Source organism: Lytechinus variegatus, chromosome 17 (genome assembly GCF_018143015.1).
Source record: "Lytechinus variegatus isolate NC3 chromosome 17, Lvar_3.0, whole genome shotgun sequence".
In the NCBI taxonomy this organism is placed as follows: domain Eukaryota; kingdom Metazoa; phylum Echinodermata; class Echinoidea; order Temnopleuroida; family Toxopneustidae; genus Lytechinus; species Lytechinus variegatus.
Window position 1 is genome coordinate 12,142,286 of NC_054756.1, and position 17,661 is coordinate 12,159,946.

Genomic DNA, 17,661 nt, shown 5'->3' on the forward strand with positions numbered 1-17,661 from the left:
CGTTTTAAAATTTCGCTTCATTTCACAAAACAGTAATATGCACATCTCGGTCGGTATGCAAATGAGGAGACTGATGACATCACTCACTCACTATTTCTTTTGTATTTTATTATACGAAATATGAAATATTTTGATTTTCTCGACATTTTCATGTAAAATGAAGTTTCATTCCTCCCTGAACACATGGAATTCCATTATTTTAACATTTTGTGCTTCAGGCAAGGAGGTCCTAATCATCAAATTCATAAAAATTGAAATATTGTATAATTCAAACAATAAAAAACAAAAGAAATAGTGAGTGAGCGACATCATCGACTCTCTCATTTGGATGTAACTGGCTCGTTCATATAACTATTTTGTTAAAAATAAGGGAAACTTTGAAATGTCATAACTTTCTTATTTTACATCCGAATTTTGATGAAATTTTCAGCATTGTGCTTGTCTGATTTTTCTTATATTGATTCAAATCAACATTTTTCTAAGGTGGACTTGAACTTTAATGATATCTGTTTTTTTAATTGTAAGATAAAGCAAGGTCTTGATACCATGGAGGCCATGAATCATTTGTTATTTAAAATTAATACTTGACCCCTGTAGTTTTTGCTTTTTACATTGAGGTATTAAAAAAATATGCCAGATAGTGTTTGTATAACATACAGCATCATCTTTGCCCACATTTTGCCAGTCATAAAACAAAAGGAGAATGAAACGCTTGGAGCAATTAAAAGCTCTTTGTGCAAGCAGAATACTAAGGGTGCGTTTATTCGACACTTTTTTACCCTAGAATCATGATTAGAATCATGATTCAAATCACGATTCTGCAGAATCACGATTGCGTTTAGTCGAAATTGAATATAATCATGATTAGAATCAAACATGACACACGAAAAAAGGGGCGTTTGGAAAGACGTTTCTGTAGAATCACGAACGAAAAAGGTCGTATGAACGATATCGTGATTTGAATCATGATTCTATGACGTCATTGTGTCGTGCTTCTTCCGGGTTCGACTCAAAGGCGCGCGCTGTGTTTCGTGCAGGTTAATTTTCGTGTAGCAGTATTGCCAGCATTTAGGAATTATCATTCTGCGTATTGTACCCCCGGGGGTTGTACTGTAGCGTCATTTGTATATTTCATATCCATCATTTCTTCAAGTTCCAAATGCACAAATTGGACTGACGATGAACTCAGGGCTCTGCTTGTGCTTTGGGCTCAGCCTGAAGCACAAGCATCCCTTACCGGGATTCACAGAAATAAGACGATCCCTTTCAGCGGCGCTTGCGAGGGAGGGATTTCAACGGAGATGTGGCACCGCCTGTCGAGACAGAATTCGTGCCCAGTACAGGACCATCATAGACAAGAAAAATCGATCGGGAAGTGGGAGGATGATGACCCCTTCTGGTTCCCGATCAAAAACAATACGAGGTACAATACACGGAATTCTGGAAGTAAAAGATTTATTTTTTGGAAGCCGAGTAAGCGTTGCACTTGCACAAACGATCGCGCGTTAACTCCGGCGGCAGCAAAAATCTAGCAGCCGACGTGAAGTTAGAAACACGTGCGAAAATGTTGACCTATACTTCCTGGGTCAAACTGCGCACTGTGATGCGCACTGGATCGGCCCGAATTCAGGGAGAAACAGCGTTAGAAAGATGGTCGTATAAACGCTGATTCTGTCGGATCGTGATTCATGCTGCTGTTTTGAATCATGATTCAAATGGTGATTCAAATCATGATTCTGGGTCGAGGTCGCATAAACGCAGCCTGTAAATGATAAGATTGAACAAAACTTTTGAGAAAAATTGGCAAGCAATGCAAAATCAGCTTCTGATTGTGGAGATACTGTATGAAGATCCATTGGCAATACAAAAAAGACAAGTAATGTCATTCATGTAAGGGGTACAACCATCCCCTTTGGAGTTTGGACACTGAATTTATACCCCGCCCTAAAAAAATTGTTGAGCTTTTTTTTATGTTATGACAAAAATATCCTCTCCCTCAAAGAGAACACCTGATCTTGTAAAGTATTTTTATGTTAAAAAAAGTATGAAGTTGTATGTGTGTGACATCATAGCTCTTGGTTGCATTGACAACTACATGTACATGTAGTGATCACAACAATCAAATGGTCAGTATAACTTTCTAATTCGATCTTCCTCAAACTTTTATTGTTCTATTTCTTTATCTTTTCTGTAAATTCAACTGCTTTCAAGGGTTTTATTCTTCTTTTGTACAAGGCCTACATACAAAAAATAGTGTGCTCATGAAATTATAGATATCACACTTTGAACTGCCTTTATGCATATATACAGTAAAGTGTATGTGCAAGTTATGTCTAATAGGCTTTTTACACAGGATTTTCTTAACCCCGGACTATCGCTAACCCCGTACTATCCTTAACCCCGTACTATTTATTTTCATTTTCACACATGCCAAATTGTTTTTGCTAACCCCGGATATGGAATGCTTGCTTTTTACACACGAAACTCGCTAACCCCGGACTAATGGTAGCTCATGAATATTCACGAGCGCACCGAGGGGTCATTCGGGTCATATCCAAAATCGCTGACTTCTGGTGCGCGCTTTTTTTTTCATCGCCGTGATCGCTGTTCATGAATATTCATTATACTTACCTCTGATTGGACAACAGGGCCGGCTCTGTTGCGGGGCATGAATGGGAGCGCTTAGCCCACTTTCGTTTTACACATGCGATCTTAACCCCGTACTATTGCTCTTAGCACCGCAATTGGTGGGATAACCCTGCTTTTTTGCAGGGCCAAATAATCCCGTACTATAGGTGGGGTTAGCCCACTTTGCAAAAACGCTGTGTAAAACGAAAGTGGGCTAAGCTTAACCCCGTACTACAGGTGGGGCTAAATTGCCATTTAGCCCCACCAATAGTACGGGGTTAAGGAAATTTTAGCCTGTCTAAAAAGGGTATAAAAGACTATTCCAAGAAGAATTTATTATTAGAATGTTCTGAGAACTTTTAATAATTTAGAAATAAATGCATCGCCTATTGTGTGTGATACCTTTCAATTGAGCAATCAGAAACTGGTAATTATTCTGAAAGAATACTGGCAATTTTGGTAAAAATTTGGTAGAACTTTAAATCATTTACAAATTGCCTATTGTGTGTGATACCTTTCTAGAGCAATAAGAAATTGGTAAGGTAATTATTCTGAAAGAATATTGACAATATTGGTAGAAGTTGAAATGTATACCACACAAGTAAAAAAGGAGTTATTATTTATTGTTTGTCTTTATTTTTTTGTATGGGATGAAGATTATTGCATTTCAGACATTTTTATTTCATTTCCTGTATTGGGGCCAAATGAGGAATATTAATTTTCCTTTGAACATTATTCAAACTTTTATCTATTGAGTGCATGCATCTGCTTCTCTGATGATTGTGAAATTTGCCCCCCCCCCAAGAAAAAAAAATATAATATGAAAAAATGAATATTTTGTTATTATGCCAAAGTTCGGTGAAAATGCCTGCAATTTTTTTTTTTTGGGGGGAGGTGGTACATTTAGGCACAATTTTATCTTGATTACTAAACCATCTTTTTATCAGAAATGCAATGTAGCTGATTGAATGTGTCTTCTTTGCAAGCATTTATGAAATGTTTTCACCAGATTTTGGATATAGTTTGATGTTTTACTTTTCACAGGGTCTTTTATTTCGAATCTATCCTGTAAATTATCAATTGCACAATATTTTTATACATAAGTGGAAGTGAATAAAGATTTGCTTCTTGGAATAACTAGGTGTACTTTTCGTATATTCTCTCTGTCACAGTTTATACGTACTTGTATCATTACACAACCACTTTAATACTGTACTTTATGTATCATTTCAATAATAGTACTCTGGTCTGAAATTCATTATACATATGTGAGAGTTTGTTTAAACAGCAAAACATTGAAAAGTTATTTTACCAGCATGATTGTTTTCATTCATGTGAGCCAAGTTATTCTTTATAAGGTAAACAAAAATAATAAATCATCAATGTGTAGCCTACAATTACGACAACATTCCACAGGCCTACATACTTTGACTACTATATATACATGTACTTTGACTACTACATATCTTTCCAGCGATGTTCAAAAGGTAAATTGCCAATTCGTCTAGTGCCACGTACCTCATCTACTTGTCATATACACTGTATGGTCTTCAATTAGTCCAATGCCATTCCATCCATCAACATTTTGTCTAACAACCATTTGATCCAGTAACCATTTAGTCCAATCACCACTTCGTCTAATCCCCATTTCGTCTCCAGCTGGTCCTGATACCCATTTTCTTTTCAATTATTTTTCCCAATTAACACTTTAGTTTTATTAGACCAAGTGGTATAGACTAAATGGCTATTGGACCAACTGGTTATAAGACGGAATGGCATTAGACTGAATTAAATTAGACCAAGTGGTGAGTAGACGAACTGATGATAGACCAAAGGAGAGTAGACGAGTTGACAATTGGACGAATTGCATTGGCGGCGGAAGCCAAAAAAATTAGGGGGTCCATCTGAAATTGTGAGATGGACACGGGTAAAAATTTGACAAGCCCCCCCCCAAAAAGTTTTATCAACAAAAATTTAGGGGGGGGCAGGTCCCCCCCCCTGCTTCCGCCGCCTATGATGAATTGGCATTTATACATGTAGACGGATTAGAAATAAACCTTGGAAAGATGCCCTCATGCATAATATGCAGTAATTTACACAGAAGGTGGGGGAGTGATATGAGTTCTCTTTATAGTGATCGCAGATTTTTAATGTAAGGGGGTAATCTCCCCTCCTCCCCCCCCTCTTGATTTGGATCTCACGTATCATAGGCCTTTTTTTCTCTCTTCTCTTGTTCACATAGATACAATCTTCATTTCTGACCAAAGTACTATTATCACTTCTAAGCCTTTTTTAGGTGCGTACAGTCAAAATCAGAGTTCCCAGCCCATCAGGGAAAATTTAACTCTTTTCCAGTCCTGGAAAATCATGGATTTTGATTTAAAAAATACCTCAAATCAGTGAAAAATGCCTTAAATGAGGGAAAAATCAGGGAATTTAAATTGGCCCAAATGTGGTATTCAGTCAGACTCTGTTGTAGTTTGTTGATATCAAAACAACATCCATTGAATGACTGGTTATGGTGGTTTGTTTAGTGTAGCCTCTTTGACTACAGTTCAAAATTTTATACAAAAAATATGTGTAATTCACTGCAACAACAAACAAAAACACAAAACTGGGAACGGGTTTGAATAATTATCAGGGAAAAATCAGGCAATTTTGTTTTCTTGAAAAGCTTGGAATCCTGACAATGATCACCTAAACCTGTTGACATGGAAATTATATAATTCCCGTTGGCCTGTATTCTGAACTCTGGTGTAAATTTAAGTACCTCTGGTGGGGTGTTTCACAAAGATTTAAGTATGCCTTAGAGTCGCAATTAAATGTCTAGTTGCTTTTGTTATAAAAAGGCTTATAAACCACATTGGTCAGTTCATGCCAAGAGAAGCAATAAGATTGTGTGTTGAATATCTTGTACACGTCAGCATTTAAGTGCGACTTTAAGTCATACTTTAATCTTTGTTAATAGTACCCCCATGGTTTAATATAGTTGTGGTTTTACTATGGATAGCCAACCCTATTACAGGGTGCTACAGAACTTTTTAGATGCACTTGCCCTGTTTGGCAAGTAAATTTTTAAACAGTTGGAATATACTAGCCCGAAAATCTATATCACTTGCCCGAAAAAATCCTTGAAAAAAAGTTTTACTTCTTCATAAGAAAATATGGTTTTAGATACCATTTACCTTTTTTTCTCTTTTGACATGAACTGATGTACCTTGTTCTTGCATTTCTTTTTAGTTACAAAGTGATTTTATCTTGCCTGCCATGACCAAATGTACAGGTAGGGTCGGTGTATCATATGTATCGACCCTAATTTGGGTAATTCTACTGTGAGAATTTTGCCTGCCGAATTCGGGCAAGTAGTTTTGGTCTTTACTTCAAAACACTTGCCCGACTATAACTTTTACTTGCCCCGGGCAATCGGGCAAGTGCTTATTCTGTAGCACCCTGCCTATTACATGTAGCTCATTTGATTTTCATACCATGGGAATAATAGTTTTCTGCATCATACAAGCATGATGAAGAAAACACAGTAGACAGTAACGTATACTTTTCTATAAGAATTTTAAACATTATTTTTTCGAGCAATTTTGGGTCTGGCAAGCACTTACAAAATGTTGTGTAATTTTTTTAATCACGTACCCGGGCACCGGAAATGTCTCAAAATGATGCGCGAGACTGGAACGTAAAAAGTCAGAGTGGTGCGGTCAAAAAATTTCATGCGGTGGCGTAGTGACTAAATTCTTCGAGGGATGGGGGCCAAATTGACCTCCCCCCCTCCCCGTTAACCCAGTCTTCAAAAATATGGACCGAGAGTTTGTACAGAGACAACCCAATTCCTGAAGTATAAATGAAAACGAGTTCATCTTGCCTTATTTTGTCAGGGTTTGATATCGTGCAGTATTATAAAAGAGGTAAATCACTGTGATCTGACATTGGATGTGTATACCTAAAAGCTTTGCATACTTTTGTACATGTAGTTATCAATAATTATTCAAACTGCATTGTGCTTTTATCAAGGGAATTATCAGCAGACTTTGATATTGGTGTGGAACTTAAGTGGAGAACAAAGAAAGACTACAGTGTTTGTGGCCAGAATTGTACTATAAACAAAAGGAAATACATGTTCATGCGCAATATTTGAGGTATTTAAAGGACGAATCCACCACAACAAAAAGTTCAATTGAGCAAAATCAAGCAAAACACTGAAAATTTCATCAAAATCGGACATAAGATAAAGTTACAGCATTTCAAAATTTTGCTTAATTTCACATATCCTGGTCAGTTTGCAAATGAAGGGACTGACCACTGTTTCCAATCACCAGTTTTGCTTTTTATTTTGAAGTATCTTAATTTTATCCTCATTGTCATGTGTCATGTGAAACAAACGTTTCATTGCTCCCTGAAATGTGAAAATCCTGTTTTATTGAATTTTGTAAAAGTTGAAAAATGATCGAAAATTAACCTGCAAACACTGAATTATGTGTTCTCCAAAATCTGATATACATGTAAAAGTCATCTTATTGAATTTTTGGAGTTTTGCACAGTTTTGTTTAAAAAAGTTGAATCTCTTTCCGACGGCAACGATGCTCAACGGCCAGTTTAAGACCTGGAGCCGGTTTCATAAGCACTTAATTTGTTAATTTATAAAAGTCTTATGAAAATCGGACCCTTTGGTGGTATGTTCTGGAAAACTATCGTGAATTTTGTCCTTTCTCTCCAATATGTGACAGCGACACAGCTACGTGTATGATTAATTGGTATTCTGAAGATTGTCATTTCTCTGGCATAACTCTATTAATTCCGCCCATCATTTTACCGACAAATTAATGAAAGTGACTGTTAGTTCCGAGTTGGCAGGGCCCTCCCAATGAATTCGAAGACCTGGGGAAACGTGTTGTGGGTTTATCCTCTCTAAACAGCTAGCTGACACTGCATGATTGCTTGACTCCTTGATTATACATGTAACCCTTTGATCAGAGAGCTGAGATTTTTGGAAGAGAGAGATAAAAGAAAAAAACAGGCAAAAAGGAGTATAAAACATATAGGCCTGTATTCTGAAGTCGGGTTTAACTTAAACTCAGGGTTAAAGTTGTGGTTTAAGTATGGATAGCCAATTGTTTCATGTTGCAAAGAGATGCATGTATCATATTTCAGCTCATTTTGCTCTCAAATCATAATTGTCTAGGAAGTATAAATAGATGATTGTCTTCACCATCGATGAATCCGGAAAGAGCACAGTAAACATTAAAAAAAAACTTAATCAAAAATTTTGACACTTTTGGCTTCCCATAATTTCAGCACAGAGTTAGACCATGTAAGTTAAACCTGACTTCAGAATATGGGCCAAAGTATATGGTCTCACTACACTGTACACTATTTAACTTGAGATTTCTTTCTTTTAGAATAGTCATGGATGATAAATGAAACTTGTATGTACTACAACAATCTCATTTATTAAAGACTAATTAAACATCATAATTGTTTCTTTTTTCTTCACAATTATCTTACTAGAACTGAATACATAATTTGATGATTTTGATCTAACATGTAGAAAGTAGTACAAGCTCTTTGTTTAGCCCTACTCAAATAACAATATTTTTTCCCATTTTCTATTGCCTATTCTATCTCAGAACTCTAGCTACAGTAGATTTGTATTTCATTATGTTTCACTGGCACCTCTGAAGGTAATGTATAATCCTTTTCTCCAGATGTTTTGTTAGCTAAGGTAGAGTAGGTTCGCAGGCACATAATGATTGTCTCCTGGAGAAATACATTCATCTCCATGGTGCAGCCTCTCGTGCATGCAACATGAAACATTTTACACTTTTGTTCTTTTTTGATCCTCCCGCGGCTCGGCTCAATGATTTGTAATAGAAAAATGTACCAGTCAGCAATGCTCAATCAGATTGATTTTGGAGCTGATTTAGTGCTGATACAAGAACTAGAGACCCTATTGAGCTACGTGTACATGTACAACTATGGTAATTTGCCATTACCAAGTTCAGTGTACTGAATTCATCGGTTGAATTGCATATCCTCTGATGTACATGTTCTATGCATTTACTATCTACAGTAGATTGCATGTTATATATATTACTATGAAATAGTGAATTTTACTGCTTTTCACCAAAACCTTCAAAAATCTCCAAATTTATTTCAATTCCCAAACATATTTTTCATCCCAAAGTTCTATAGGCTTCTTAAAGTCCTAAATTTTGAAACTTTGGGGATAGAAATATCCCCAGATTACGTACATGTACAACACTAATTATGGTGACTGTGTACAATGTACATCTGCATGTAACCATGCTGGCAGGGCTCACCAGCCAGTCACAACTAAGGTAGTTTACATGTATCTAAAATAATGAAAAAGTTGTCAAAATTGGAAAGTCTATATTATTTTAGAGCCCGGCCCTGCCCTCCAAAATAATGTGGACAACCCGTGCAATTGCCTCCCCAGATACTAGAAGTATGAATTAGAATTCATTCACAGGAGCAAATTTATTTATCATTATGTGCTTGGGATTCTGTTCTTAACCTTATTAAGCATGACATGTGAAGTAGATTTTTGTTTTGTATTATTTTAAATGTTCTTTTTTCTAATAGATCTATGCCCTGTACATTTGGTTTGTCAGGAATATTTACAGTAGCCTGCATGCACAGTATTCTAAAATTGCAGGGATTTAGAGTAAATCTATTTTGACTGTAGTTTGGGACCTATGGATTTAGTTTTAATCCTAATGGTTCATTTTTAAATCTCAAAGGATTAAAATTTAAATCCCTTGAAATTTGAAGATAAATGTTATAGATTCAAACTAAACCCAGAATTCAACTGGTCCCTAATACCTGGTCACATTTGCTTTACGGTGGCCGTACTGCAAGTCAAAAACAGCAGTTTAACATTGTTAATACCAGCTATACATGGGTGGAATTAAAAAATGAATAAAAGGGTTTTTTTCAATTCGCTGTAGAGCAAATGTGACCAAGGTTTATAACTACAGCCCAATTGAATTTAGTTTAAATTCCTGTAATACATTTACTTGTGTTTATTAAACTGGATGGAGTCATTGGTAAAAAAATGTATGTACATACCTGTATTGTTGAATGAATAGAACAAGAGAAATGATGGTGATTTAAAAAAAATCAAACAAATTGATAATTTCTTGAGTAGGTTTCTAGAAGTGGTATACCATACAAAGTATGTAGCGAGTAAACCGCTTTCCCATTTGCCAATACTTGACTGGGTTTCTCCTCAAAAGTGGTTTCCCACTTTTAACAAGTTTGAAAAATATTAAACTTTGTGTATTTTCTTTTTTGTGTGATAGAAAAGAAAAACCACCTACATATATACTTGTGTATTCTTCAGCCTCCATGTCCCCCCCCCCCCTCCTTCATTATTTGGGTTGGTAGGACTTCTCATTAATTGTATTAATTTTCACAGATCTCTCAAATTTTGATTTTGTCAGTGTACTGGTTTGTTCAGTAATTAATACGAAAGTGCATTTTTTAAACTTTATTTAATTGTATTGTAATTTGTAACACAATGGTTTTGTGTATTGAGCACTTCACATTGTATGTATTTCTTCACCTTCGTTCTTCCTCTTTCTTTCATCCCCTACCTCTTGCAATCGTCTCCCCGCCCCCTTCACTCCCTATCTCTTACCCTATCTTCCACAATCCCCTTTGTTATTAAAGGACAAGTCCACCTCAACAAATAGATTATTTGATTAAAAAGAGAAAAATCCAACAAAAATAATGCTGAAAATTTCATCAAAATCGGATGTAAAAATAAGAAAGTTATGACATTTTAAAGTTTCGCTTAATTTCACAAAACAGTTACATGCACATTCTGGTCGGTATGCAAATGAGGAGACTGATGACGTCATCTACTCACTATTTCTTTTGTATTTTATTATATGAAATATTCTATTTTTTTCCTCATTGTCAAGTGAATCAATGATTAATTCCTCCCTGAACATGTGGAATCAGCATTGTTTATGAGTATATGGTTCAGTCAGCTTGGTCCTTCTTGTAAAATCTGTAAAAAATGAAATACTGTATAATTCAATCAATAAACAACAAAAGAAATAGTGAGTGATGGACATCATTGACTGACTAATTTGCATGACACTGAGTTGTGCATAACACTGTTTCGTGAAAAATAAGCGAAACTTTAAAATGTCATTACTTTCTTATTTTACATCCGATTTTGATGAAATTTTCAGTGTTATTCTTGTTGGATTTTTCTCTTTTTATTCAAATCAACTTTTTGTTGGGGTGGACTTGTCCTTTAAGATTTATTTCATGTAGTTGAAAGGTGAACTGAAGTTATAACTGATGAGGCAGGTTTTAACTCTGATATTAATCATGATGACTAATGTAAATCTACATTTAAATATATTAAACACAATCAGTCAAGAGAAAATTGGTCCATTTAGACCAGGGGGAAACAAAGAATGTTATGCACAAAGCATATATTTTCCATTTCACTTTTTATCGACCCAATTTCATATTTTTTTAAAGAAAGGTGTTGTTGAATGTAATGTAAATGATAATTAAAATGAAGGTATAGGCCCTAGTGGGTCTTGATATTCTCTTTATAGCTCTGGTGTAGATTCATTCATATACATGTTCAACAATATTCTAACAATATATGATTAAGATAGAAAAAGAGGATGACTATTTTTTGTTTGTGAAATGACAACAAAATGGGGTTTCGTGGTCTGTGACATGCATGATTTCGCCACACCTGAATTGGTCATATTATGATTTTTTTTATAAATAGGCAAATCAATCTGTAAAATTCAATAATTAGTTTGGTCACTACAGTTTGAAATGGTAGGATATAAAAGTACCTCAAAGCTAATTCTCTTACTGATCGTCACATTGCATTATTTGACTTTGGCAAAAGAATGATTTGTGACTGGAGGAGAAAGGGCGGGGCCTTTGATTACCTTTAGTAAATAACCAAATTTTCTTTTGATAAAGATACGCCTCTTTCATCTTTACTAGCCAAATTTGAATTAGATAAGTTCTAAAAGAGGAACAGTCGTCAGCTTTTTTATTTACAATGTCTGTACATGTAGCCTTGGAAAGGATCTTCAGTCACCATTGTATTTAACTGTTTGAGATTAAAATAACATTAGATAAGATTACTACCGGTTGTTGACTGAACAATATCCTCATCTTAAGCCTACTTTTCCAGTGGGTCAGATGCATAAAAAGTTGCAATTGATGTTGCTAGGCTTTTTGCTTGATTACAGTATGCATAAAAATGAGCAATCCTATACAAAAATAGCTATCAAGTACAGGTAAGTGACAGTACAAAAAGTGTAATGTTTGGATAACAGATGTCCAAGTTGAAATGATGTCATTGAAAGGCGGATGAGTAGTGGAGTTTCTTGCTTAGAAAGTCCCCTCCCATGATACTGTTGATGTTTACTTATTGATGATACTATAGATGTTACTACCAGACATTGGCGGCGGAAGGAAAAAAATTTTGGGGGTGTCTACCTGAAATTTTGGGATGGACACATGTAAAAAATTGGACAAGTGCTCCAAAAAATTTTGACAAGCAAAAAAAAAAAGGTTATCAACCTAAATTTTAGGGGGGGACAACACACGTTTCAATGGGGGTCCACGTGAATTTAGGGGGGACGCAGAGAAAAAAATTGACAAGCGCAAAAAAAAAAAAAAAGGTTAGCAAAAAAAAATGTAGGGCTTCCTCGCTTCCGCCGCCTATGCTACCAGAGGGGCCACTTCCATCGACAAGTGGATACATGCATGTACCATGCGCGACACAGGGTCTTGCACACGTATTTTCCATATTCTGAAAATGCGCCCCTTAACAAGTATTGGCGTTTGAAACCATACCCTTAACAAGTATTGGAAACAAAAACGATACTGTTGGCAAGTATTCCCCCAAATTTAACCTCTAAACAAGTACAGCGATATTTCAATTGTTACATTATGTCACGGATGTCTGTTGTCGGTTTAACCTTGATTAAACTACATCATTGGATTTATTAGTACAGCCTCACCTCGCACAAGTAGTACTCTAAACACGTAGTGTTGACTCTTGGGGAAAATTTAGAAAAATTTTAGTCCTAATTTTTTACACCCTTGCAAATTTGACCCTAAACACGTAGCTTTCCTAACGAAAATAGATTTTAGTGTTTTTTGACACCCTTATTACGTTATTTGCCCTATCATGAAAAAGACATACCGTAATTTTTATGTGTTTTTTTAGGGTCGCGCATGGTATCCACTCGTCAATGTAAGTCCCCCCCCCCCCGGTATGAACGGAGTTCTTTATAAACATCCAGGAACAACCTTTATTGGGTGAATTCTTGGTGTAATGTATATACTGTATACTCTGTCATTTGGGGCCATGTTTTGTATAATTTCTTCAGGTTAACAGGCACGCCACGAGTGACGGTTCGGCAACGTGCCGATACATGATGATGACTAAAATATATCTGATTCGATAATCAGCATTAAACCCGAAGCCCTCACTTCTATACATGTAGTGCTTAATTCCCTGGTTTATACATGTACGTTTGTCCTTCATCACTTTGTAAAGGTCAAGTCCACCTCAGAAAAATATTGATTTGAATCAATAGAGAAAAATCAGACAAGCACAATGCTGAAAATTTCATCAAAATCGGATGTAAAATAAGAAATTCATGACATTTCAAAGTTTCCCTTATTTTCAACAAAATAGTTATATGAACGAGCCAGTTAGATCCAAATGAGAAAGTCGATGATGTCACTCACTCACTATTTCTTTTGTTTTTTATTGTTTGAATTATACAATATTTCAATTTTTACGAATTTGACGATTAGGACCTCCTTGCCTGAAGCACAAAATGTTAAAATAATGGAATTCCACGTGCTCAGGGAGGAATGAAACTTCATTTCACTTGACAATGACGAGGAAATAAAAATATTTCATATAATAAAATACAAAAGAAATAGTGAGTGATGTCATCAGTTCCTCATTTGCATACCGACCGAGATGTGCATATAACTGTTTGGTGAAATGAAGCGAAATTTAAAATGCAATGACTTTCTGATATTACATCCGATTTTGATTAAATTTTCAGTGTTACATGTATGCTTGTTGAATTTTTCTCTATTCAAATCAGGTTTTTGTTGGGGCGGACTTGTCCTTTAATTATCATCATTGGAGGTTACAATTGAACAGTCAATCAATAGTTCCATCATGATGACATTTGATCTGGCGACAATTGCTCCGCTGCAAATTCCACACGTTAATGGAATGACCAACTTCAACCCTGGATGTACCTACCTAACCCTAAACATACATGTTTGATGTACCATAAAACCCTAATATGGCAATCCAATAAATCTGACACAAAATAGTGCTGGGAGCAAATGTTGTGTCTGCACGGTCTTTTCACAGGGTAATCTGGTTATAATCAGTAGTAATTCTAAACCATTGGAATCATATCAGGAGTATTGTCTACTACAAAACAGATACGGCTGTCATCAAAATCAACAAAAGCAAGGGAATCCCTACCACAAACATTTATCTTCATTATGTCATCCTATTTATGTTTGTACATATGTTTAGTCTTGTGTGGTATTACGACCTGGTACGTCCCTTTAGAAATCAGGTCATACATGTAGCTAATGATCTGATTTGGTTTGGTTTGATCTAATTCCAGGGCTAGTATTCAGTTAAAAGTATTAATTTAATAGGTATTTTTACTTGGCTAAGCAAAATGCTTAAACGTCTATTCAGATTACATCTAATAATAACAAGCCAAATTTAAGCTAATAGTTTGCAAATACATGTACCGGTATTAGTAATAATAACAATTATGACTTCATAAAGTTTGTGCGGTGCAGAATATGTGACTTAATGTATCATGTGTTTTAAACTGCACTTAAGCCTGGTGGGCAGCTGACTTGGGTTTAAGCAAAATTAAAGGTCAAATCCACCTTAGAAAAATGTTGATTTGAATCAATAGAGAAAAATCAGACAGGCACAATGCTGAAAATTTCATCAAAATCGGATGTAAAATAAGAAATTCATGACAGTTCAAAGTTTTGCTTATTTTTATTTATGAACGAGCCAGTTACATCCAAATGAGAGAGTCGATGATGTCACTCACTCACTATTTCTTTTGTTTTTTATTGTTTGAATTATACAATATTTCAATTTTTACGAATTTGATGATTAGGACCACCATGCCTGAAGCACAAAATGTTAAAATAATGGAATTCCACATGTTCAGGGAGGAATGAAACTTCATTTCACATGACAATGACGAGAAAATCAAAATATTTCATATTTCATATAATAAAATACAAAAGAAATAGTGAGTGAGTGATGTCATCAGTTCCCTCATTTGCATACCGACCGTGATGTGCATAACTGTTTTGTGAAATGAAGTGAAACTTTAAAATGGCATATTACTTTCTTTTTTCACATCCGATTTCGATGAAATTTTCAGTGTTATGCTTGTTGAATTTTTCTCTTTTTATTCAAATCAAGTTTTTGTTGGGGTGGACTTGTCCTTTAATTGCCAATTGAATACTCCAAAAATGGTCAAGTATTTTCCTTAAAGCATATTACCGAGTAAAATTCTGGCTTAATGAATTGAATGCTGGCCCAGGGACCATCTGTGCAGGGAAAAACAGAAGCTGTATTACAAAGTGTATGCACAGAGTGAAACTCATTTTGAAATAGTCTTTGCATTGTTCAATTTTGATTATTTTTAACAATGTGAATGACATCGATCTTCACACAGTCCAAATGTGTGAGCACATTGAACAGACACACTGCGTAGATGTGTCCACAGTTTGGCAGCATTTGTTGTTCACACTGTTAAATTTGTCATTTTTTATAAACAATGTGAATTGCACCTTGACATTTGCCAGTAGATGTATGTGAACACACCATGATGTGAAAAATTCACTTCTTCACAGTGTTAATAAATGTTTGCCATTATAACAGTGTGAACCACATGTATATACATTAAAAGCAACCATGTGAACACACTGTCAACACACTTTGTGGCACCATGTTTTTTCCCAGCATGGATGGTCTATTACAGAATACTACAAAACATCTATTAATTAAGTGTTCACATTTGACAGACAGCGTGCTTCAGATCACTTTAAGAAACACTCAATCTCCCTGATTTGTCACCCTTTCCTGTATCCGGTGCTTGTATGAAAATTGATATACCAAGGTATTTTGTTGCTCATTTTGTATAAACATGTACAGGTTATACATGTACATACTGTTGGAAATTTTATGGTTACATTATTTTCCTATTTTTTTTAACACGCATCATCATTATTATTATTATTATTGTTATTATCATCATGATAACTATTATTATTTCATTAGCATGATACATTTATTATTTTCATCATCATCAATATTCTCGTAACTGATTTAAAAAAAACATCTTTAAAGTTTTCCACGTAATTTCCAATATTCAATTGCATGCTGTTTTTTACTTTTCTTTCCAAGATTTGTTAAAAGGGGGGGGTGTTTCAAGCTGAATGAAATCTTGACAACCTCCCCCCCCCCCCCAAAAAAAAAGAAGAAAATGTGAAAGGTTTTTACCCGCAATTTAAAGTTTAAATTTAAATTTCTACCAACCCCAAAATTGACAAGCAAAAAAAAGGGTCTGAGTATCAATAAAATTGAAGGGGGGGGGGGTTGAACATCTGTCACCACCCACCCCAACCCCTCCCTCCCCCCACCCTTCGCCACTGCCTTCCATTCCAACAATTGACACTTTTATAGGCAAGGGCTGAAATCACCCTCTGTGATGTCAATAACTACATGTAGGCATATTTATATCACAGAGATTGAAAGTTGTATTCATATATTTTCTTTTTTATCCCCCTTCATATTTCCCTTTAACCATCCCCTTATAAGTGGGGCCTGGGGCATATGCTCCCATTCTCCTCTAGATACATGCCATTTTTAAGAAAACAAAAGAGTTGATTATTTGATGAAGCTAATGAGAATTATTGTTCTTGAATTGAGTTACAAATGTGTTGTAAAAACGAATTAACTGTTTTTTTTTATCCCCCTTCATATTTCCCTTTAACCACCAGCCCCTGCCCCTATAAGTGCTGCCTGGGCATATGCCCACTTCCTCCTCTAGATAAAAGAAGCCAAACAATAAGTTTCATGATTATTGATTAAATATTGATATGATAAAGTTTCATGATTATTGATATGATAAAGTCAATGAGAATTATTGTTCTTGAATTGGGTTTAAAACGTGTTGTTCATGTAAAAACAAATTAACTGATCTTTATTTTTCATTTGGGGCATTTTCTTGACAGGTATTCAGCAAGTGAAGAAGAGCATATGTACACAAGTAAACTGGGAGGACTTCACCATGACTAAATGCACCCAGACGACAGATATTGCTATGGCAATTGAGAGTTGATTTTTTTTTCTTGTATGGAAGCCAACTGGGTGCAATTGACTTGAATGGAAGCCAACTGGGTGCAATTCAATCATTATAGGGCATAAAATATGAAGGTCAATTGGATGAGGTATATGTAGTTAATAATTGACATATTTCAGGCATTAAAGGGGAAGTTCACCCTGACAAAAAGTTTATTGTAAAAATAGCAGAAAAAATATTGCCGAAGGTTTTGAGAAAAATTAATCAAATAATTAAAACGTTATTAGAATTTCAATTATTTGATTTGTGACGTCATATGCGAACAGCATTCCTACGTAGCGAATGGTAAAAAATCAATGAAATGTCATTTTCTCAGAAAATTGAAAAAGGTTTTCACTGTACCTTTTGTATATCAATAGACAAATCATTTCACACCCGATCATGAATAGAAAACAAAATTAGGTCATCAGGAACCGTACAAAATTTGAAATTCATGCATTTTCTATTACATAACACATTGGGCAGCTGCTCGTTTGTGACGTCATAAACGAGCAGCTAGCTGCTCGTTTATGACGTCACAAGCTCGTTTATGACGTCACAAATCCAAAATTTTAAACTC

General features: G+C 35.3%; 1 protein-coding gene across 2 annotated transcripts in view; it reads left to right on the forward strand.

Annotated features, from left to right (window-relative positions):
• The window catches only part of LOC121430550 (patched domain-containing protein 3-like), a 33,515-nt gene extending 16,217 nt beyond the window's left edge, over positions 1-17,298 (forward strand). Inside the window, exons 4-5 of one of the 2 annotated variants that reach the window (XM_041627857.1) lie at positions 8,265-8,318; positions 16,975-17,094. In XM_041627857.1, the coding sequence (XP_041483791.1) occupies positions 8,265-8,272 (8 nt within the window). In that variant the 3' untranslated portion in view covers positions 8,273-8,318; positions 16,975-17,094. Of the gene's footprint in view, positions 1-8,264; positions 8,319-16,974 lie in introns of both variants that reach the window. The other variant, XM_041627856.1, reaches the window with a different exon arrangement.
• The last annotated feature ends 363 nt before the right edge of the window (positions 17,299-17,661 follow it).